The following is a 22690-nucleotide window of genomic DNA, read 5'->3' as shown; positions in this document are numbered from 1 at the left end:
CCTTATTACAGTAAGTGTTCAGTAGATGCTATTACAAATAGTATTCTCTGGTAATAGCCAAGGCAGGTGAACTATCTGTGGACAGCCTGAGTTGAAAATAAAAATAATTATAAACAGTGATCTTCTCTGAGTTGGGGACTCTTTTTCATACTCTCATGTTTTTCCCTCAACCCTAATATTATTTTAAATAGAGAAGAATTGCATCTTCTTAAAAGGGTAGAAAGTGATTCTGGTAACATGGAGTGGACGATGTGGAGTGTAAAGAGTCCTGTTCAGAGACCTCTATAAATGTCATTGGGTGGGAGGAGTCCGATGGTGTCTTCCGTGGGCATGGGCTGGGAGTGGACAGTGAAATATTCATCTAAGCCTGGGTGAAATGCTCAAGGAAAGGGCTTCCAATTCCAAGATCCAAACAGGAAAGACGTGGACAGAATAGGCATGAAGCTATCCCTCTTCCTTGTACTGGCTTAGAGTGGGGTGAGGACAAAGCCCCCCACCTCTTCAGCCTCGGGCCCCCAGGGGACCAGAAGCATCCTCCAGAGCCCAGAAACACAGTTGGAATGTGGGGGGGTTACTTGAGCCCAGGCAGTGGGAGTCTGTGCCAGTCTGAGCTGTTCTGTGGAGGCCACCTGTCACCACCGCCTGAAGAGTGAGTCTCCTGTCCTCTCAATCCACAGGAGGGGCTGTCTCCATGCCACCTGCTGACAGTGAGGGTCATCCGGATGAAAAACATCCGACAGGCCGACGTGGGTGAGTACGCCCGCCTGCTTCCCTGCTTCTTCTCTGCTTATGGGGCCAGGATGGAGACAGGCCCTGGGGGAGAAATGGTCAGCTGTGGCTCGTGTGTGTGTGTGTGTGTGTGTGTGTGTGTGTGTGTGTGTGTGTGTGTGTGTGTGTGCATGCAGGAGTGTGTGTGTTCTATATTCAAGCTGTATTTCTGACTTTGGGTGTTGAATCATTTTTCCAGGCCCCTCCCTCTAGCTGCAACCTTGGCACGACCAGCCCCTGCGGTCGGCCTCCTCCAACTGCTCACCTCGCTCTTTCCTCCCCACTCTCCCCTCCCTGGGATCTGTTCCAGGGGTCAGCTTCTCCCACACTGGGCGCTCCTTGCTCCTGCTTGAGTTTAGGGGCTCTTAAGGGTGGCGGTGAAGGAAGGGCCCTTGAGCACCACGGAGCAGGTGGCCAGCCAGCCTCAGGACCCGGATCCCAAATGGGTCCTACAGGGCGTGCCAGGAGCCCCAGAGCACCCCGTTCTGCAGTTCAGCCTGTGGATGTGGTTTGACCCATCAGGGCTCTCTGTGTAGTGTCTTCTTGCAGCTTTAACTTCCCTTTCATCCCAGCCCCTGCTGCACTCCCAGACCGTGGGGGCCCAGGGAAGTCTCTGGCTTCAGGAAGAAAAGAAGACTTCTGGGTGGGCAGAACAAAAGCCCCTCCCTATGCTGCCCTCATCTTCCCCCCAACCCCCACCGTCCAGGGAGGAAACTTGGCCCTCAAGGAGAAAGCTCTGTGTCAAGGCCCATGGCTGTGGGGGTCTCCACTCATTGTGACCACATAGGAATGGCCCAAGGGCTCCAGGTGCCCCAAAGGTCCGTTATACTTCCCTCACCCCAGGATTCAATTAGCCTGGGAGAGCTGCGGCACAGGGGGGGCATCTATGCCCAAAGCAGTTACGGAGGAGTAATAGAGGATGGCATTCTAATCTTGTCACCACAGACTTTAGAACCGGAGGAGGACACTGAAAGCTGGGAGTGGCTGAGGAAGGCTGCTTTGAGGGCCTGGGGTCTGAGGGGACAGGATGTGAGCATCCAGAGGCCCGAGGAGCCCAGTCTGGGGAAGGGGCCCTCCTGAGGGAGGGAGAGGAGCCACATCCCCCTGAGCACCTGCTCGGGGCAGCCTGGGGCCAGACGTTCGAACACCATTCACCCCCCTACAACCTGAGGGCAGTGCTGTGGGGCCCATTTTGCACATGAGGGTAACTGCCTAAAGCAGAATTGGTGTTTGATCCCAGGTCTGGACTGCTGGGGGGTAGGGGGGACCAGCTAGGAGGAGGAGACTGGGGCCATTCAGAGGATGGATGGGAATCTAAGTGGTGGGCGCCTGAGTTCTTCAGGAAGGGATGGCGTGACTTCCTGAGGGCCTAAATGCAAATTGTGCAGGAGCACACATGGGAGAGGCTGACAAACCTGCCGGGAGGCTGTTGCTGCAACACTGCAGCAGAAGGATGAGTGTGGAGGGCGGAGGAGGAAGGGCCCTGGAGCCCCAGAGAAAACAAAGGGATCAGGCCCGTTTCAGAGCCGGCCCCCAGCAGGGCGAGTGTCCAGAGCCCATGCCAGGGGAGCAGCTGAAGCCAGAGTCACTTTGGACCTGGCTCTGTCACAAGGCTGGACAGATGACCAGGGACTTCTTGGGCTTCTTGGGGCCTCCCAGGCCACCAGTGAGTGATCTGAGGAGCCTGGAAATGTTCCCTGGACCTGAGGCCTGGCTGCCTCTTTTGCCTTTCTTGCCATGGCAGCGTGGGTCATCAGAAACCTCCTCCCCCCGCCCCCTTCCCACCCCGGGGATGGCCACAGCTTTCACACACCTGCCCGCATCTGCCTCACCTGCCTCGGCTCCTCTGGAGGCATGCCTGTTCCAGCCCTGTGCATCATTCGGGCCTCATGCCCTCACGGCATGCCTGCACCTGTGTGCTCAGACCTTCCCACCATCTAGGGCCCTTCCTCCTGTCTTCTCCCTGCTCCACCTGTCACCTATGGGCCCCAGAGGTGGAGGTAAGAGGGGGGAGCAGGAACCAGAGAAACGAGCTGAGGTCTGCTCCATCACCCTCCTCTCCCCTTTCCCCACACATGCCTCTGGCACACAGGCTGCCCTTTGGGGATATCCAGTCCCTTTGGGGAACCCCTTGTTTACGTTTTCCTCATTTCCCTGAAGAACAGGGTCGGGGGGCAGCCATGAGGTCTGGGGGTGTCAGCCCACATCACATTGTGTCTGGATCCACAATTGTCACAGGCTGGGCTCTGTTGCTGCCTCGCCCGGGTTGAGACTTTCCTGACATCTTGCAGATCCTGGGTTACCCTCGCCCCAAATCGTGCCTTCTAGCTTGGATCAAAAACGAGCACCTCTCTGGCTCAGTCCTGTAATGGGTGCCTGAGTTTCTAAGATTTCCAGGAGCCCCAAAGGGATGACATTCAGGGCTGAGGCTCAGGGCTGATTGCCCCATCAAGGAGTGCACCACCCAGCCTGAGAGAGACTCAGCCTGGAAGTCTCCCCACTGTCCAGAGCTTTTATTCCTCTTGGGAAATTAAAACTCAAACTGGCACCCCAAGGGGTGTGAGGCAGGTGTCTCTAAGGTATTAGAAAGATGTTCTTGACATCTGTAGAGATCATTGAGTCATCTTGGCCACCCACATTCTGGGAAAAGAGACATGTCATTCAGATGACCAAGCCATCTGTCACTTCATGAGGAACAAGGGTTAGAACCAATCTGTCCTGAGGAAATCCCCTGAAGTCCCTGAAATTCTCAGAATTGGGTCACCCTTGCTTAACCACTCATTGCCAACACGACAGTCACTACCTTACAGTCAGCTGATGTTGCCCCAGGTTGTCAGCAGGGCCTGGCAGCCACCCTCCAGCATCCCTCCCGGCCCAGGATGATCCCCTCTTGGGCGGCACTCTCCTTCCCAACCTTGTGGGGGAGGAGGCAGAACAGCTCTCTGTGAAAGGACTGGAAGATAGATTAATGCTTGACGTGTGGGTGTCTGACCAATCCTGGCTCTTCCAGGAGTCTTTTTAACTTAATAAGAGATTTAAGCCTTAGGCCCCAAATCCTGGAACTTTAGTTAATGGATTTAATGGGACAATTTTAGGCATGGACTGATGATAAGAAAGGGATTTTACAGGGAAGGAGGCCTTTACAGAGTCCTTCAAATCATGCTAAGCAAGTGGATTTAGGGTTGGTGGGGTCCCTGCCTGCAGGCTCCTCATGTACAGGAAACAGACCAGGAGGAGGTGCCCCAGAGTCCAGGAAAAGCCAACGGAGGGGTCCGGGAGGGCTGAGCATGTCCCTGGGGAGTCTCCCTCTGGGCAAAGCCATTAGACATGCCAACTTGCTTATCTATATGCAAGGTGGCTCCGCCCAGAATTTCTGCGGGGAAGGGATAGAGCACAATAGTAGGAAGTTGGGCTTTTCTATCATTCATTTATTCAACAAATATCTAGAGGTGCCAACACGGGTCTCCTGAGCTTCCCAGGGTTCAGGGGGCGGTGGAGACAGAAACACAGACCTGCCATGGTGGTGCAGTGTAGCCAGGGCTCCATTGGGAGGAGAGCAGATGGCTCTGGGCTATGAGGGGCACCTGGCCCAGACTTGGGGGCTCAGACAAGACTTCCAGAGGAGGTCCCTTCTGCAGCCTGAAGGGGCTAACCAAGGAAGGGTGGCGTGAAAGAGGAGGAGAAGGTGTTTATGGCAAGATGGCATGGCCATTGAGACCTACAAGGGATTAGGTTTGGCTGGAGTCTGGAGTGTGAGTGTGGGCACATGTGTGCAAGTGTATATGCACGTGTGCACGTGTGTGCTTGTGCGTGCGCGCGTTTGGGGGCAGGGTAGGGGCTGGGGTGATAGGGAAGAAGGAAAGATGAAGCTAAGGTTAGGGATGTGGGAGGGGCAGCCATGCTGAGTGGGTGGGACTCCTTCCTGAAGGCAGATAGGGGCCACTGAGGATCTTAAACTGTGAAGTGACACGGTCAGATGGGAAAAGAGCCCTCTGGTTTTTCTAGAGAGAAAATCTTAGGGTGGGGCAGGACAGAAGACAGGGCACCCTGTGGGGCAGTGGCAGCAGAGATGAAGGTGGCCTGCACCAAGGCAGTGGCCATGCAAGTAGGGAGAAATGGACAGGCTGGAGAGCTCCAAGGAGTTAAGTCAACTCAATGTGAGAGTCAAGGGCGATATTTGGTGTCTGGTCAGGATACTTCAGTTCACCGTGAGGAGGAATAGGCTGGGCACGGAAGGAAAGGTAGGGATGCTGTCATCACTTTTTCTTAGAAGTTTATTATTTACTGGCTGCGTTGGGTCTTCGTTGCTGCACACGGGCTTTCTCTAGTTGCTAAAGCAGGGGCTACTCTTCATTGTGGTGCGTGGGCTCCTCATAGTAGTGGCTTCTCTTGTTGCAGAGCACAGGCTCTAGGTGTGTGTGCTTCAATAGTTGCAGCACACGGCTCAATAGTTGTGGTGCACAGGCTTAGTTTCTCCATGGCATGTGGTATCTTCCTGGGGCAGGGATCGAACCTGTGTCCCCTGCATTGGCAGGCGGATTCTTAACCACTGCACCACCTAGGAAGTTCTGTCATCATTTACTTTTGATTCTGTTGGGTTTTGGTCATTCTTTGTGTTTGGATTAATGATGATTATGACATCTAAAGGACAGTGTCATCTCAACTATATTCAATGAGAGGAAGGCCATGGATCCCCATTCATTGAATAGTGAGCCCTCACAGATTAGCCAGACAGCGGGGATGAAATCAGAAGCTAGGAATGCTTGTGATGCAAACCATGGTTATTCAGTCTGATAAAGTTCTCCGTATAGTGGACGATATAGAACTAAGTCCATCTGAGGGGTCACCTCTGGTTCCATTCTCACAGGACATTATTAACTATAATTAGGACCTAGTTTGGATGAGTCCTATCCGTGCAGAACTCCAAACCTTGCCCAGTTTTACCATCTCTCTTACACTGGACACCGTATTGACTTTTCCCACTCTCTCTGTATTGGGAATTACCCCGGCAGATTTCCAGAAGAGTGACAAGGGCAATCGTGGCACCTCTTCCTCCCTCCTCCCAGGTAGAATGGAGGGAGGGAGCTGGGCCGGGCTGCCATTTTTCACCCTATGCCTTCCGCTGCTCCAAACAGAAGACCCAGGAGGCCTTCTTTCACTTTAGGAGGGCCTGTTGGGGTCACAGACTTTGTCTTTCTCCAGAGCACATACAGCATCACCATACTTGGGTTGTTCTTTCAAATGAGAAATAAAGTATGTGGTCTTAGAGGTGAGGGTTTCTTGGGTCACACACCCCAGGTGGGGAGACCAATATAGATACGAAGAGCCCGTCTGGGTGCACCTGAGGCATTCCGTCCCGTGCGGATGGTGGTCCCTGCCCCTGGATCCTGCTGAATCGCTTGTTCCACTCAAGCCCTTTCCTACTGAGGCCCTCTGGGCTGACTCCCAGCAGCTAGTGTCCCTCCTAATCCTTGCTTCTCCGCAGCCCAGAGGAAGAGCTGAGCCCTACTTTGGTTCCCCTGGTGCCCTGGGCTAAGGCAAGAGATACACTGGACCCTTGGAGGCGAGTTCTCCAATCTTCCCCTGGCAGAGGGAAAACTGCGCAGCTGTACCTTGTCCCAAACAAACAGGTCAGAGCCAGGGTGCTCCTGAGAAGAGCCAGATGCCACCTGTGTCCATAAGAACCGTCAGTGGGACCTGGGTCCCCTCTGTGAAACCTCTAGCCTGCAGTCCATGACCTTCTCAGGGTTGTGGGACAAAGGTCTCTGAAGAGGCAGAGCCATGAGTCGGGGGGAAACCTGAAGCTGAGAGGAGGCCTCGCTCTGGCTTCTGCCTCCACACACTCTCCTCTCTGGACCTGGTTGGCTCCTCACCCCCCCCTCCCACCTTTGTCTTCCTCCGACAGTGAGCCAGACAGACTGCTTTGTGAGCCTCTGGCTGCCCACCGCCTCTTATAAGAGGCTGAGGACTAGGACCATCTCCAACTGCCGAAACCCAGAGTGGAATGAAACCTTCAACTTCCAGATCCAGAGCCAAGTGAAGGTGAGATGTGGGGGACGGCACCTGCCTGCCCTGCTTGCAGGTCTATGCCCCTCCGTGCCTGCTTGTCCTTCTCTTTGCTTATGTGCCCTTCTTACGACTATTTGTTTTTTCTTTTCTTTTTTTTATTAGTTTTTATTGGAGTATAGTTGCTTATAGTTGTTGTGGTAGTTTCTGCTGTACAGCAAAGTGAATCAGTTATGCATATACATATATCCCCTCTTTTTTAGATTTACTTTTCATTTAGGTCACCACAGAGCATTGAGTAGAGTTCCCTGTGCTGTACAGTAGGTTCTCATTAGTTATCTATTTTATATATAGCAGTGTATGTATGTCAATCCCAATCTCCCAGTTCATCCCACCCCCTCTTCCCCATTTAGTAACCATAAGTTTGTTCTCTCCATCTGTGACTCTATTTCTGCAAGAAGAACTTATTTGCAAATAAGTTCATCTCTACTATTTTTCTAGATTTCACATATAAGCGATATTATACATTTGTTTTTCTCTTTCTGCCTGACTTCACTCTGTATGACAGTCTCTATGTCCCTGCAAATGGCACTATTTCATTCCTTTTTATGGCTGAGTAATATTCCATTGTATATATGCACCATATCTTCTTTATCTGTTCCTCTCTCGATGGACATTTAGGTTGTTTCCATGTCCTGGTTATCATAAATAGTGCTGCAATGAACACTGGGGTGCGTGCATCCTTTTGAACTATGGTATTCTGCAGATATATACCCAGGAGTGGGATTGCTGGGTCATATGGTATCTCTATTTTTTGTTTTTTAAGGAACCTCCATACGGTTCTCCATAGTGGCTATACCAATTCACATTCCCACAAGCAGTGTAGGAGGGTTCCCTTTTCGCCACACTTTCTCCAGCATTTATTGTCTATAGACTTCTTGATGATGGCCATTCTGACGGGTGTGATACCTCACTGTACTTTTGATTTGCATTTCTCTAATAATTAGCAATGTTGAGCATCTTTTCATGTGCTTTTTGGCCATCTGTATGTCTTTGGAGAAATGTCTATTTAGATCTTCTGCCCAGTTTTGATCGGGTTGTTAGTTGTTTGTTTGTTTGTTTGTTTGTTTGTTTATTGAGCTGCATGTGTTTTTGTATATTTTGGAGATTAATCCCTTGTCAGTTGCTTTATTTGTATATTTTGGAGATTAATCCCTCGTCAGTTGCTTTATTTGTAAATATTTTCTCCCATTCTGAGGGTTTTTTCCTTTTGTTTATGGTTTACTGTGCAAAAGCATTTAAGTTTAATTAGGTCCCATTTGTTTATTTTTGTTTTATTTTCTTTAGGCTGGATCAAAAAAGATCTTGCTACGATTTATGTCAGAGAGTGTTCTGCCTGTATTTTCTTCTATGAGTTTTATAATGTCCAGCCTTACATTTAGGTTTTTAATCCATTTTGAGTTTATTTTCTTTTGTATGGTGTTAAAGAATGTTCTAGCTTCATTCTCTTTCATGTAGCTGTCCAGTTTTCCCAGCACCACTTATTGAAGAGACTATCTTTTCTCCATTGTATATTCTTGCCTCTTTTGTCATAGATTAGGTGGCCATAGGGTTTATCTCTGGACTTTCTATCCTGTTCCATTGATCTATATTTCTGTTTTTGTGCCAGTACCATACTGTTTTGATTACTGTAACTTTGTAGTATAATGACTATTTGTCTTTCTTTCTACCGACTTCTTATCCTCCTATCGACCTGTCTCCCTACTCACCCACTCCTTCCTTCTGCCTGTCTCATGCTTGTGCCTCTGGGCATACTTATCCTTCTACCCTCTTTCCTGTCTCTCTTGTCCTTCTACCTAATTGTCACTGGAACTGGATGTCTCCTGCCCCCAAATAGAGTATATTTCCAGTATCTTCCAGAACATATTCCAAGCAGAAGAATACGGAGAAGAGACATTCTACTCACTAGGACTGAGGCCAGTCTAATTCCAGCCAGAGGGCTTTCTCTATCTTAAATCCTTTTTGGATGGCTTTATTATTTCTAATTCCTTGGGTGTGTGTTCTTTCATTTGTTCAGTTGCTGTTTCATGGTATTGGTCTTCTTCAGGTATATGGTGACTCTCAGTTGAGTTCACATCTCCCGAAGGAGAATCCTTTCTTGAACATCCTGAGTTGTGACAGCTTCAGCAGGGTGCCCTTAAGACAAACTTGGCCTCATCATGGAGGCATCAGACCCAGTTTTGAGGCATTTGAGGGTTGACAGCTCCATCCACCTAGCTCCTTTCATATTTTAGGGATGTTTCTCCATTTCTAGTTAATGACATATCCTTTTTGTTTTCAAGAAGGGCTTTATATTTATTGTTTTAAAAATATCTTTTCTATCATATATACGGTTTTTAGTGAGAAAAGGGGATTTCAGTATGTGCTATTTGTGTTTCTTTTGTCTGAAGATCTATGGGGCTGCTGGCTTGGTTCTGGGACACACCTGGTTTCTAGTCGTTACAAAGTCAACAGATCTCATTCAGTTGGGAACCCCCAGAACTACCTCATGCCCATTAGGTAGGGACCAAAGAGGCAAACCCAGCCCCAACCTACATCTCCCAGGATCCTTGGGAAAAGAGGCCTTGGGGCTAATCCAATTCACCTAAAATTGTTGACCTTAGAGTTCAGCCAGATGACAGAGTAGCTGCTTCAGGACCATCCATGAGACCTCTTCAAGGACTGATGAGCCAAAGGATGGAGTTCCAATACGTTACCCCAACCCAGTCATAGCCTCTGTAATCTTTGCCACATCACTCCCCTGGAGTGTGAAGATGTTAGCTTCCCTGAATTGGGTTTTCTAGTGCCAAAGAAACTGTCTTCAGCTCCTGGGTCCCAGTGTTGGATACATTCTATGTCTTGACAGGGTCTTGCTTGCTGTGCCCTTCCATCCTTCCCCCAGGTGAAATAAAATTCCTCACACTTCACAGGCCCCTGCCAAGCTTGCAAAAGAGCAAAATTCCCCAGAAGGAGAATCAGAGAAGAAGGGCAGGAAGGCTTCAGAGAGTTGCAAAGAAGGAAACAGACACTTTCCTCTCTTAATTCATGTCCCTGCAAATGTCCTTCACAACCGAGCTGTGCTGGTCCCCATCCCTCAGACCCACCTCCTCACGGGGACTGAGGGTAGGCCCCTTGTCCTGAGAATGGGTTGATGCAACCTTGGTAACCAGACTCGTACCCTCCCTTTTCCCCTAGAACGTGCTAGAGCTGAGCGTCTGTGATGAAGACACAGTGACACCAGATGACCATCTCTTGACAATTCTCTATGACCTCACCAAGCTCCGCTTCCGAGAGAAAACCCACGTGAAGTTCCCACTCAACACAGAGGTGGGTGCAGGTGCCCCAGCCCTCAGCCTCCTGCTTCACGAGGGGCAGCTGGTTATTCCTATGGTGCTGTTCTGTGGGATCCTCCCTCTGTAGCCAGGTCAGGAGAAGACAGCACTGTTACTCAAATCCCAGCTCTTTGGCTTACTATCAATAGCTGTGCGACCCTGTGGAAGTTAATTCCTCTGAGTTCTGTTTCCTTGTCTATACGATAGTGATAATACCTACCACACAGGGTCACTGGGAGGCTTAAACGGGAATACATAATTAAAGCATCTAGCACTGTTCACAGTACAAAATGGAGACAGAGTAAGTATTGGTTCCCTTTCTTGCCTCAGAGTCCTCTGCTGGGATGGTCCCAGGGACAGAGGACAGATAAGGGTAAAGGAGGGCAAATCTGCAAATCAGAGAAAGTCAGAGCTGAAAAGGCCCAGGATGTTACCAATTCATTCAACATGTATTTGAATGTCCTGTGGGCCAGGCACTGTTCCAGGCACTGGAGACCCCTCAGGGGACAAGCGTCCTTGCGCTAGCCTGGCTTATACTCCGTGGGGAAATTAAGGTCCAATGCGGTCATGACTTATTGAAGTTACACAGCAAGAGGTGCAAAGCAGTAGATGAAGGAAAGGGCTCCCAGCCTTCAGAGTTGAGCTTGCTGGGGGCAATATCTCAGCTTTCCCTTGCCCCAGGCACTGAGCCCCTTGGGGAGGCGGGAGAGCAATGGAAGCTGGAGGGAGAAGATAAAAGGAAAATGTTCTGGGGCAGAGGGATTTAGCTGCTGGGGCTGGGGTTCAACTCCACACCCTCACCACCCCACCCCCCACCCCCTACTGTGGTCAGCGATGTTCCTGATATCAAAGACTTGGAGACAGAGGCGGCAGAGGGGACAAAAAGAGCCAGGAGCAGCTGCCCCCATTCCAAGATAGCAGGACAGCCACATGGGAAGGACAGGGGCAGGTCCACAGGGTCTCCTGGGGTGACACAGGATCCTGGCTGCCGAGAGGTGTAGACACAGCTCACAACTGCAGTCTCTTCCTCCCACTGCAGGGCATGGAGGAGCTGGAGGTGGAGTTCCTGCTGGAGGAGAGGTGAGTGGGACCCTGACCCCAAAGCAGTTTCCAGGCACAGGCATTGCACAGCCAGGTCCTCCTTTCTGCGGTTTCCCCCTCTTCCGCTCCCACCCCTGACGCTCTTCACTGTGCATTGAAATCACTTGGGAGCTTCTAAATACTGTAGGTGCCTGGGCCCCACCCCTTCTCATCCAGGTCTGCTGATGTCAGTATTGCTTTAAAGATCTAGTGCTCTGGTTAAATCATCTGCTTCAGTTCCTTGGCATTTCTGAGAGTCGCCTCTGGGAAGACTTCCGGCCACCATGGGGATGGGGCCTTCTTGAGGCCACGGTGAGAAAGAGGTCAGGACCAAAGCATCTCCTCCTGGACCCAGAACTGTTAGAACACACTCCCCCAAACCCTGGCCTGAAGCAGGCCGTGCCCCTCTGCAGCCAACTCTGGAACCAACTCAAGGGGAGGCTCAGGGCCAAGATGTGGGGTTATTTCTCATCATTTCCAATTAAGAAAAAGATCCAGGGTCCTGGAGGTATGACTATGCTATGGGCTCTAGTGAAATTGGGTCACAGAGCTGGGGTGTGGGAAGAAGAGGACGAAGAGAGAGGAAGGAAGGGAAGGGGCAGTGAGGGAGGGGAGTAGGGCCCCTGCCCGGAGGGGACAAGCCTGCCCGGGGCAGCAGTGTGCCTTGTGATTGGGCAGCCAGCTTCTTAGTCCTGGCAGGACTAAGTCTCCTGCACTTATGATCAGCCCAGGGACAGGGGGACAATGAGAGGCAGGAACTAGAACAAGAGGGCTTGTCAAATTCCACCCAAAGAATCCTCTGCACAGGGGCTCTTAGAACTATTTGAAATGCCTCATTAAAGTGAACTTAAATTTAAAGTGACAAATTAAAATCAACTTTGTTTTACATTAAAGAAAATCTGGACTCTCTCCTTCAGTTTTTGGTTTGACAGAACTTTTAGGGAAAACATTCCTTGGGTGAATTAGAAAGTAGCTTACAGAATGAAATGTATCAAAATTGGTAATGAGTTGATCTGGAGACACAGTCATCTTGGGCTTAATTTTGACAAGGGAGGCTGTGGACTCCCCTGGGGGAATTGTAACCTTGGAGGCTTTCTCAGCTTTGTAACACAAGGACATTTCATATTCACCAGGCCCCTCTTTGGCTGGCTTAGAACTATTTGTTAAATGTACAAATTAAAGCACAGAAGAGAGGATGAGTCTGTTTTGCTACCAGACTGTTTATATCTGCTCGAGGGGGTGAGCTCCGGCCTTTCCTTACAACCTGTTTTTCCTCATAACTCCATGCAGTTGCATCTGCTTGGACATAAAGAACAGTTATCCTTTAAGTAAGAAAAAAGAAAGAAAGAAATTCTTCTACTCCCTCTAACCTATAAATCTTTTTTTTCCTGGACATTTTAATTTAAATGTGTGCCGGTTTTCTCCTTGACAATCTACAGATCTAAGGTTTCTTAAGCCAATATTTTTCGCAAGGACTAAGAAGGCTCTGTTATCTCCTAACCAACTCTATGCAGGCTCTTTGTCACCTTTGTGAGAAATCAGTCAAGAATGATACGACTTAGAGAATAGACCTCTGGTTGTCAAGGGGAAGAGGGCATAGGGGATTGGGAGTTTGGGATTAGCAGATGCAAACTATTGTACATAGGATGGATAAACAACAAAGTTCTACTGATTAGCACAGGGAACTATATTCAATATCCTGTGATAAACCATAATGGAAAAGGATATGAAAAAAAAGTATATATGTTTAACTGAATCACTTTGCTGTACGGTAGAAATTAACACAATGTTGTAAACCAACTATACGTCAATAAAAATAAGTTTTTAAAAAAAGAAAGATATGACTGACTGGAGTTTTCGTCTTGTTTTTCAGCCCCTCTCCACCTGAGAGCCTCATCACCAATGGCGTGCTGGTGGTAATTGTTCTTCTACGCTCCTGCAGCTCCAGAGGCCACCTGTGGCTGCTGCTCTTGGGAACAGAACTGTGGGAGGGAAAACCAGGCCCAGCTTGGGCCCTTGTCCCAGAGCTGCTAGGAGTCAGACTAACTGAAGCCAGATAAAGGGAGCATGGGCAGTGGTGGGGGCAGAAGCTGGGCTCCAAAATATCTGGGTCATCATCCCATCACCCTGGCATCCCATCTCCCACGACAACCTCAGGAACCTCCCCAATAAAAGCACCCACGAGGCTGCAGCCTCCTCCTCGAGTCAGTCTCATCCCATTTCCCCCTAATTCCAATCTCTATAAGCACGCGTTCTGGATTTAAAAGATTTCCATAATTAGGCTGTTGGTACAGCCATTTCAATTAGATGCATCTAAAGCCTCAGGATTCAGGACGTCTCCCTGCAAAATCAGTCTTTGGGAGTTTGTAGCCTGATAGAGCATCCCAGGCGACTTGTACTCAAGATGACCTCCCCGTCCTTTGTTTCAGTCTCGACAAATGTCCTGTCTGGAGGTTCATGCAGAGTCCAGGAGACAGAAGAAGAAGAGGAAGAGTGAGCCCTTTGACAGCTTCTGCTGCTGGGGGGTGGGGAGGGCACTGCCACCTGCCAGTCCTGTCAACACCCGGGTCTGCTGCTCCACGGCTGCCCTGGGCGCATGGGCGCAGTCAGGGAACCAAAGGTTTGGCCGAGCCTCCTTGGGATCACCTGGGACCACCTTACCCTCAGGGGTCGTAAACCCCGGTCCTCCTCGCTGCCCCAGGGGGCTGCTCTTCCAGGTTCTCACACGACCCCCAGAGCTTGCCAGCCGGATGAGCGCCCAGGCCAGGGATTGGCGGCACGGCACTGCCCATCTGTCCGCGTGGATGTGCGGTGCATCCCTGCCGGACCAGGGCTGCCGCGTGCTGATCTAGTGCTGTCGGCAGCACCCAGGGCCGCTCACGCTGCACCCCTTCCTCTAGTCAGATTACAGTTCCTGGAGTCCTAGAATTTTATAGCTGACAGGGACCTAAGAGATCCACAAATACGAGACTCTCCAGCTCACCACTCTACCACATCCCCCCCATGTAAGGCTTCCAGCCCTGTCTGGGGAGAGGAGAGTGGTACGGCCCCACAGGCGTGGGTGAGGGAGGGCGGAGGAAGAGGCTTTGCCCCCAGACTGGCAGTAAGGGGAGGGCCTGCTTTCAGTGCAGTGGGAGGGTAACTTCGGGGCACCTCGTGGAGGAGCAGAATCTGGGAGGACTAGTCCAGAGAATTCAGCATCTCAGACCACACACACACACACACACACACACACACACACACACACACCCCTTGTTAAAATGCAGGTTCCTCGGCCCTGCTGGCCCTTCAGAATGAGACTCTCTGGGGCAGTTTAATCTGTGCCTCCAGTAATTCTAAGCCCCTGTCCTGGGTGCCTTCGGCTAGGTCTTTTCCTGGCCTGAGTTGGGGTGGGGAGTGAGAGGCTTCCTGGGGGTCTCAGCCCTCTTGCCCTCTCCTGCAGTGAAGGGCCTCCTGGTGACAGTGACGGAGTCCTTCGAGCACACCCAGCGCCTCGCACCCTGCCTGCAGCCCTGCCACACAAACCCTGCCTGCTTCCACTACCCCAAGTACTTCCTGCCCCAGGTCCACATGGAGGCACCCAAGAGCCGGTGGAGCTGTAAGGTAGGAAGCTCCGGCAGTGGGGGTGTAGGGGCCTGGGACGGGGTGGGGGGCTGCGGGAGGAGCCCCTCCCCCTCACAGAACCGCCCATCCTTCCAGCTCTTCTGCTGCTGTGCGCGCCAGAACAGCCCTGTGTGCCGGCCCCTCAGCTGCCTCCCAGACAGCCAGGCGGTGACCCTGCCTGTGGTGAGCGCCTGGCTCTGGGAAGGGGCCCCGAAACAGCTAAGCCTGGATTGCCTGTGGCAGGGAGATGGGGAGAGTCTGGGGGGCCCGTGGGGGAGGATGACTCGTGGGGCGTCTCTCAGGCAGGGTAGAGGGTGGAGGAGTCTCGTGGGGCCGGAGACTGCTGAGCTGCCGTGTGTGGAGGCCGAGTCCAGGATGGTGGGGAGGGTCAGGTCCAGGAGAGAACCTGTACGCGCGCAAGTCGGGGGGCACAGTGTGGTGGGTCTTCGCTTCTTTGGTTGGGGCCACTCGGCTCTGGACCGTCACCCCTGACAAACTTTTCATCTTTCACTTCCCAGAACGAGAACTGTGAATTACACATGAAGGCTACACCCTGGTAAAGTGCCCTCTTTCGCTGTCCCTCTGACTTATTTATCTTCAGGGATGTAAAGTGGTATCTTGTGGTTTTGATTTGCATTTCCCTGATGGCTAGGGATGCTGAGTGTCTTTTCACAGGCTTATGGGCCATTTGTGTATATTCTTTGGAGAAATCTCTATCCAAGTCCTTTGCCCATTTTTAAAATGGGTGATTTGCCTTTTATTGTTAACTTGTAAGTATTCTTTGTATATTCTAGATACAAGCCCCTTGTCAGATATATGATTTCCAAATACTTTTTCCTATTCTGGAAGCTGTCTTCACATTGTTAATGGTGTTCTCTGAAGCAGAGACGTTTTCAATTTTGGTGAAGTTTAGTGTATATATATTTTTTCCTTTGTCACTTGTGCTTCTGGTGTCATACTTAAAACAACATTGCCTAATCCAAGGTCATGAAGATTTACTTCCATGTTTTAAGAGTTTTATAGTTTTAGCTTTCATATTTGGGTCTATGATCGATTTTGAGTTAATTTGTATATACAGTGTGAAATCGGGGTCCAACTGCATTCTTTTGCATGTGGATATCCAGTTGTCACAGCATCATTTGGTGAAAAGACAGTTCTTTACCCTTTGACTTTTCTTGGCACCCTTGTCGAAGATCAAGTGACTGCAGTTTCCATTTACAATTTGATAGCTATTTGTCCTTGGTCAAGTTATTAAGCCTCTCTAAGCCTCAGTTTTTCTCATCTGTAAATTAGAGCGATTGCAAGAGTACTGTCTATCGTTGGGTTGTTTTGAGGATCCAGTGAGATAACACATGTGAAGAAATCAGTGATCTGAGAAGTGGGAAACTCAGGAAATACCCAACTAATGTTATTATTCTTGCTGTTTTATTACTCATTCCTTGTTGAGGCCAAGGCAAGCTTTCCTCACAGCTGTGTCTGCAGGCCTCTACTAGACATGGAGGAAACATAATGGGAGAACTCTCAGGCTCTGCCTTCAAGGAGATTTGACCTTGTTAGTTACTCAGGTCACTAAGACTCAGGTTGGAAATTGTCAAGGTCCATTCGCCTGGAGTCACTGAGGAGCAGGGCCTCAGAGGATGCAACAGATGTTGGTGGGCAAAGGGAGGAGGCTCAGAACTCAGACTGCTGCTGGGCTCTGAGAGCCGACAGACCCTTCCAGGAAGTCGCAGGAGGTGAGGTTGGACAGATCGGGTGGGGGCTTGGATGCCAGGCCAGAAGCCTAGACTTGCTCAGGTCAAGGGAGTGATAAAAAGAGGGCAAGTGCTGGGTATGCTGCTCTGCCCCACCCCCCCTGCAGACCCGTGGGGGTGACAGGGTGAGGTCAGGGATGTGAAGAGTTTTTGTCACACAGGATGCGTCTTACTCTGGGAGCAGGAAGAGCTAACCAAGGAACATGAGCTCCATGAGAACAGAGCCTTGTTTTTCCAGTTCAGAAGAGCCCTTACTGTAGAGCCTTATTCAGCGGGATTGGCCAAAAGGATCTCGGGGCCCCTTGTCACCCATGTCTGGCCTTGGGCTCCAGAAGATGCCTGGGGGTAGCCTTTCAGGACTTCCCAAATCTTGTTGAGGGGGCAGAGGGTCAGTGAGTCCCTAAATGTGTTAAGTACCTGCTTACGGTACATTGGCCAAGTCTGTGGGGGCTTTATATTTGTTATCTCATTAAGTGCTGAAGACAGTGCTGGGAGTTAAGCACAACTAGCCCCATTTTACAGATGAGAAAGCAGAGGCCCAAAGTCACAGAGGTGATCCCTGGCAGAACCAGGCTTCGAGCCTAGGTCCAACGGACGCTAAAGCCATGTCTTCTCCATGGAGGTGGAGAATACAGGCCTGCTCAGCAAAGGTCCTCTGTCCCCACAGCTCCCAGGCACTGGACGTGCGGCTGGGCTTCAGCCTGTGTCAGGCAGAGCTGGAGTTCCTGCAGAAGCGGAGGGTGGTGGTGGCCAAGGCGCTGAAGCAGGTTTTGCAGCTGGAGGAGGACCTGCAGGCAGACGAGGTAGGTAAGCAGAGGTCCACTCCAAGCCAAGCTTGTCCTTCCAGCACTGTGCCTTCCAGCTGCCGCCTGCAATCCCTCCCTTGCCCCAGGACGGCCTCGGCACTGCCTTTCCAGGTGGCCCTTCCTGCTGAGGTTCCGGTGCCCAGGTGAGGGCTGTGCTGGTTGTGATTCAGTTGTGTGTTCACAAGGCGCAGGAAGGGCAGAGTAGAGAGAGAGGAAGGAGTCCCAGCTGCTCCCCGCCGTGTACTAATAGATCCTGAGACGATGAGTGATGTCTCACCTACATGGGGCAACGTGGCCTGCTTTCCCCAGCCAGGGAAACACCTGAAGCACTACCACCTCCTACATTCCACACACCTCCACTCAAAAGGCCCTAGGCCTTTCCTTCTTCAATTCTCCCTTCCCCCAGATGTGTGTATGCATGCAGAAACACACACACACACACCCCCCCAGAACAGCAGTGGGGAACTGGAGAGAAGCAGCTTCCACAAACAGGGCCAGCTTCTGCACACAGGGCAGATAATGGTACCTTTGCCAGAGCCCTCTGTCACCTCCCTGGTGTGGGCTGAGGCCCACACTCCCCTGAGCAGCATGTCAGCCCTTGAGAGCCCCCCTTCTAAGGCCAACCGCAGGCGTAGACAGAGACCTCATCCCGGAGGAGGGCTGTGATGGGGCTTCAGCCAACAGTAGGTCTTACCCTCCCCACTCAGGTGAAAACAGAGTGAGTCTTGGTAAAGACCCCACGCCTCCCTCTCCCATCTATCGGGAAACGTACCAAGGGCATCTTACATCTGTGTAAACCCGGGGATAACAACCCTGCTCCTTCCCACGTCAAAAATCCATTTACGCCTGCTTTTACACATACGGCCTATATGAACCACGTATCATGTGCCAGGCCTGAGCCTGTGCCCGGACATCAAATCCCTCCACAGCAGATGTCAATTTGCAGCCATTAGAGACTCACACACCAGCTGGATTCTCAAGCAAGCCAGCCAGCCCTCTGGACCCCAGTTCATCATCTGTTAACCAAGGGCTAGATTGACAGTGCTCAGAACTCTTCCAGCCACAGCTTTCTCATTTACCAAGCCTGTCACCGACCATTGGGTTTGGAGCTAAGGTCCAGTTCTAGACCGACCAGGTGGCTTGACTCTCTGTGAAAGGCAGTTTTCAGGTCACTCAGTCCCCACTCCCTGCTTCCTCCTCCACTGCGCTTCCGAAGCTCCTGTCACTCCAAGTCTCCTCCCACCCAGCACTGCCCCAACCTTCTGCCTCTGTGTGCCCCCAGGTCCCGCTGATAGCCATCATGGCCACTGGGGGTGGGACAAGATCCATGACCTCCATGTACGGCCACCTGCTGGGGCTGCAGAAGCTGAACATCCTGAACTGCACCAGCTACGTCACTGGCCTGTCGGGGGCCACCTGGTAAGGAGCCGGAGGCCACTGTCTTGTAAAGCCCAGAGCAAGCAGCCAACGGGCTGGCGGAGGGGGGGCGGGGGCTGGTCTCTAGTGAAGCTCATCCGCCCCAAGTTAGAGGGACTCACGACACCTGGGCAGCTCTACCACTCACAGCTGTGTGACCTTGGGCACGCAGCTTAACTTCTCTGAGTCTCGTTTTCTATATCTGTGAAGTGGGGACAGCGATAGTACGGACCTCATGGGGTTGTTGTGAGATGCGCTCCTAGCACTGGGTACACCAGGGACAGGTGTTGGCCATTACTCCATTACTATGGCAGGGACCCAGACGCATGGAGGCCAGCTAGGAGGAAACCATTGCTGCCACCAACCCATCCTGCTGGGGAGATGCAGCTGCCCTCTCTCAGACCGTGCCAAGTCTCCTGGGGTGGGTGCTCTGGCTGCCACATTCCAGCCCACCCCACCCCTGTGCACGCCCTCTGCCCTGCAGGTGTCCTCGGGCTCCCCCCTCCTCCCTCTTGCTGGAGAGCAGGGAGAGTGAGCCCTCAGCTGCCCCACAGGTGAGGCCAGTGCGAGGCTGGCTTCTCCACAGGAGCCACGGCACCTCGGATGCACGACGCCCGTGGGGGGGCCCACAAAAATGTTTTAATTTCTTCTAAGATCAGAAAAAAAAAAGAACTTCTAGGTTGGAGAAAATGCTTGCATAAATAATATTACTATATGTGTCTTTATACAACAGTCATAAAAGATAATTTTTAATATTTGTATGGTGGGAGGGGCCCACCAAAGTCATAATGCAGCTCTGGTCTCGGGGGACCTGGGCCTGGTGACCAGCCACAGCCTCTCAGCCAGGGCTGCATTTTACTCTGTGCGGAGCTCGTGGGCCTCGGAGGTCCGCGGCTGGGCCCCTCATCCTGGAGGGGCTCTGGGTAATTTTCATTTGAGTGGGTGGATGCGAACTCCTTTGAGGACAACCAAGGGTTCTTGTTGCACCAGAAGCCCTGAGGCTACAGCCCAGATGGGACAGAAGAGACTCAGACAATTACCGGCACTGCCTCTGCACCGAGCACTGGGGTGACTGCTTCCAATGGGCTCATTTCTTCGTCACAAAAGACTGTGAGGAAGATGTTGTCGTCCTCAGTTTACAGCTGGAGAAAGAAAGGAATTTGCCCAGGGCCACTCAGCTAATGAGCGGCAGAGCTGAGATATCAACCCAGTCTGCCTCAGTCCAGGGCCCACACTCTTTTTTTTTTTTTTCAGGGAGCATAGTCTTAATCTCACTGATAAACCACTGCTCATGGGACGCAGGTTAAGGAGATAAACCTGCTTGCATCAGGGTAGAGGGCCACCTGCATCCTCCTGGCCTACCTCTGGACCAGGCAGGAAACTGGGAGGACTCGGGCCCAGCTGGGGTGGGGGGCGGGGGTGTCTCTTGGCCTGGGAAAGCACTGGGAAGGACGTTTATAGAATCAAAATCAATCATTTGTAATGTCTTTGAAAGCTTTTTAAAAGTACGAAAGTAACAGCATGAACTTTATGGAGAGCAGGGTACTTTCTGTCAAAGAAATCTCCTGAAGGAAGAGGCCACTGCTCGGACAGTGGTGCAGCTGTAGGCCAGGTCCACTGTGGGGAGGGGATTCCTGGCTGCTGTCCTGACCTAGACTGAGAAAAGCTGGGTCTGGGCCAAGCGAAGGCAGACAGAGGCAAAGACCCAGGGTGAGGGGATTTCCATCTTTGTTTTACTCCTCCCCACTGCCCACACAGAAGTTAAGGAGAAGGGGAAATATGTCTTTAGCTGGCACCACAATTATGGGATTTAATGTGCAGAGTGGGGAGAGTCCAGGATTTGGAATCAGCCAAGCCTGGAGTCAGATGTTGGCGCCACCACCCCGTGGCCCAGCACTTATTCCGTGCCAGGTACTGTCCTAACCACTTTATCTTAACCCATGTCATCTTCACGATAACGCTGTGAGGTGCGTACAGTTATCCTTCTCCCCAGTCCACAGATGGGGAAACTGAGGTGAGGAACAGTTAGGACTTGCCCAGATCACACAGTTGGCGAGGGGCAGAGTCTTACCCAAGAGGATCTGCATCCAGAATCCTCACTGTTAAGCAATGTACTCTACCTGGCACACTGCAGGCAGTCCAGATGTGGCAGCAACTGTGACTTTGAGTAAGAATGTTCTCCCCTCCCCCACCAGGCCTCACCTGCTTTCCTCCAGGCTCCTCTCCTGGCAGGTGAGGGTTTCCCATGACCCGCCCACCTCCCTTCCTGCCAGGGTCCAGGGTCTATCACATCAGAGCTGGCTCAGCTCTCTCAGCCACGCCTGTCTCTCTCCAGGACCATGGCTACCTTGTACCGTGACCCTGACTGGTCCTCCAAAAACCTGGAGCCTGCCATCCTCGAGGCAAGGAGGCATGTGGTCAAGGACAAGATGCCTGCCCTGTTCCCAGACCAGCTCCTTAAATTCAAGGAGGAGCTCCAGCAGCGCAAGCAGGAAGGCTACAAGGTCACCTTCACAGACTTCTGGGGGCTGCTGGTCGAGGCCTGTCTGGGGGACGAGGTAGGTGCTCAGCTTCCCTCGAGGCCCAACCTTCCCCCGGGCTGATTCCCAGCCCTCTGCCTTCATCAGGGCATCAGGAGGTATGCCACAGCAGGAGGGAGTTAGGTTAGACCTGCAGATGCATCTTTGGGCCGTAAGAAGCATGAGGCATCAGAACGTGTAATGGAGGCAGATGGTGGGACTGTCTTCTCGAGTCCCTTCAGAGTAGGACTGAGACCCTCACGCTGGGGCTGGCTTAGGTGCAACCCTGGAGAGAGGCAGCCTGCCCGCTGAGAACCTGTGAGAGAAAATGAGGAGGGAGCCGTCAGACACCTGGGAGGTGCAAGTCTGACCCCAAGTGGAGGAGGGAGGAAAGAAAGTCCAGGTGGAAGCATCCTAGCCCACTGTGCAGTCTGAAAGGTCAGCAAGGCCCTTGGAGAGTCCTCCAGCCAAGTTGGCTGTCAGAGGAGTCTGACACCACAGCCCCCCCACCACCACCACCACCAAACGGGCCTGCCTCAGGACCCCTGCCCAGTGGGAAGTGTGGCCTTAGCACAAACCCAGGCATGGATTTCGGAGCAGGGCAGCTGGGGCCCTTAGCCAATTATACTCCTGTAGTTGGAGGTCTGCTGGGCCCCTTCCCATGGCCACCACACAGAGGATGGGCCCAGTGGGGTTCCTTCCAGCTCTGATATCCAATGATCTGGGCAGCGTGTGCCCAAGAAGAGAGCCAGCCTGTGTTGGGACCCAGCTGCTGTGAGAGCCACGGGGACCGTGGTGGGGCAGTGGGATCCCCATGGGATGCTGTGGTCCCAGACATCAGGGTAAGCTCAGCTAACATCTGGACCCTTCTGACTGCACAGGCCCCAGGGAGGAACCAACTTTGGCTGTTGCTTGACCCCAAAGCAGAGCTTCCCATCTAATTTCTATCCAGGCCTATGACTATCTACCCCACTCCCAAAGGTGTCTGAATTCAAATCAGAATTTACCAGAAGGAAGAGGGACAGCAAATTATTTTCTAGTAGATCTCCTCTCCCAGAAAACACAGACAATCTGAGCAACAAAGGATGGCCCAAACCTCATCTTCAACACTCATTCATTCCCTCATTCATTCGTTCAACAAAATTAAAGGAACTGTGCTAGGCAGTGGGGGTTCAGACTTGGGCACTCACAGCTTTTGATGCGTCCCTGCCCCTTTTGATAACCCACTGTCTACTCTGTCCCCATGATGGAGCAGGGCGGGCAGAGGCTGAGGGTGTTGGCTTTTGGATTCAGGCAGGACAGGGTTTGAATTCTGGCTCTGCTCTGTGCCATTCCTTGAATGGGAATTTCGTCAATAAATGGTAGTTAAT

General features: G+C 51.7%; 1 protein-coding gene across 4 annotated transcripts in view; it reads left to right on the top strand.

Annotated features, from left to right (window-relative positions):
* The window catches only part of PLA2G4E (phospholipase A2 group IVE), a 43713-nt gene that overhangs the window by 5422 nt on the left and 15601 nt on the right, over nt 1-22690 (top strand). For all 4 annotated transcript variants that reach the window (XM_057721826.1, XM_057721828.1, XM_057721827.1 and 1 more), the window contains exons 2-13: nt 678-750; nt 6674-6810; nt 10009-10140; nt 11185-11225; nt 13099-13141; nt 13655-13718; nt 14668-14828; nt 14925-15011; nt 15347-15384; nt 17247-17382; nt 18668-18804; nt 21137-21359. In XM_057721826.1, coding sequence (XP_057577809.1) covers nt 678-750; nt 6674-6810; nt 10009-10140; nt 11185-11225; nt 13099-13141; nt 13655-13718; nt 14668-14828; nt 14925-15011; nt 15347-15384; nt 17247-17382; nt 18668-18804; nt 21137-21359 — 1272 coding nt within the window. The remainder of the gene's footprint in view (nt 1-677; nt 751-6673; nt 6811-10008; nt 10141-11184; nt 11226-13098; nt 13142-13654; nt 13719-14667; nt 14829-14924; nt 15012-15346; nt 15385-17246; nt 17383-18667; nt 18805-21136; nt 21360-22690) is intronic.

This window comes from Hippopotamus amphibius, chromosome 2 (assembly GCF_030028045.1).
Source record: "Hippopotamus amphibius kiboko isolate mHipAmp2 chromosome 2, mHipAmp2.hap2, whole genome shotgun sequence".
Taxonomy (NCBI): domain Eukaryota; kingdom Metazoa; phylum Chordata; class Mammalia; order Artiodactyla; family Hippopotamidae; genus Hippopotamus; species Hippopotamus amphibius.
Note: the sequence above shows the minus strand (reverse complement) of the source record. Positions and strands in the feature narration are given on the sequence as shown.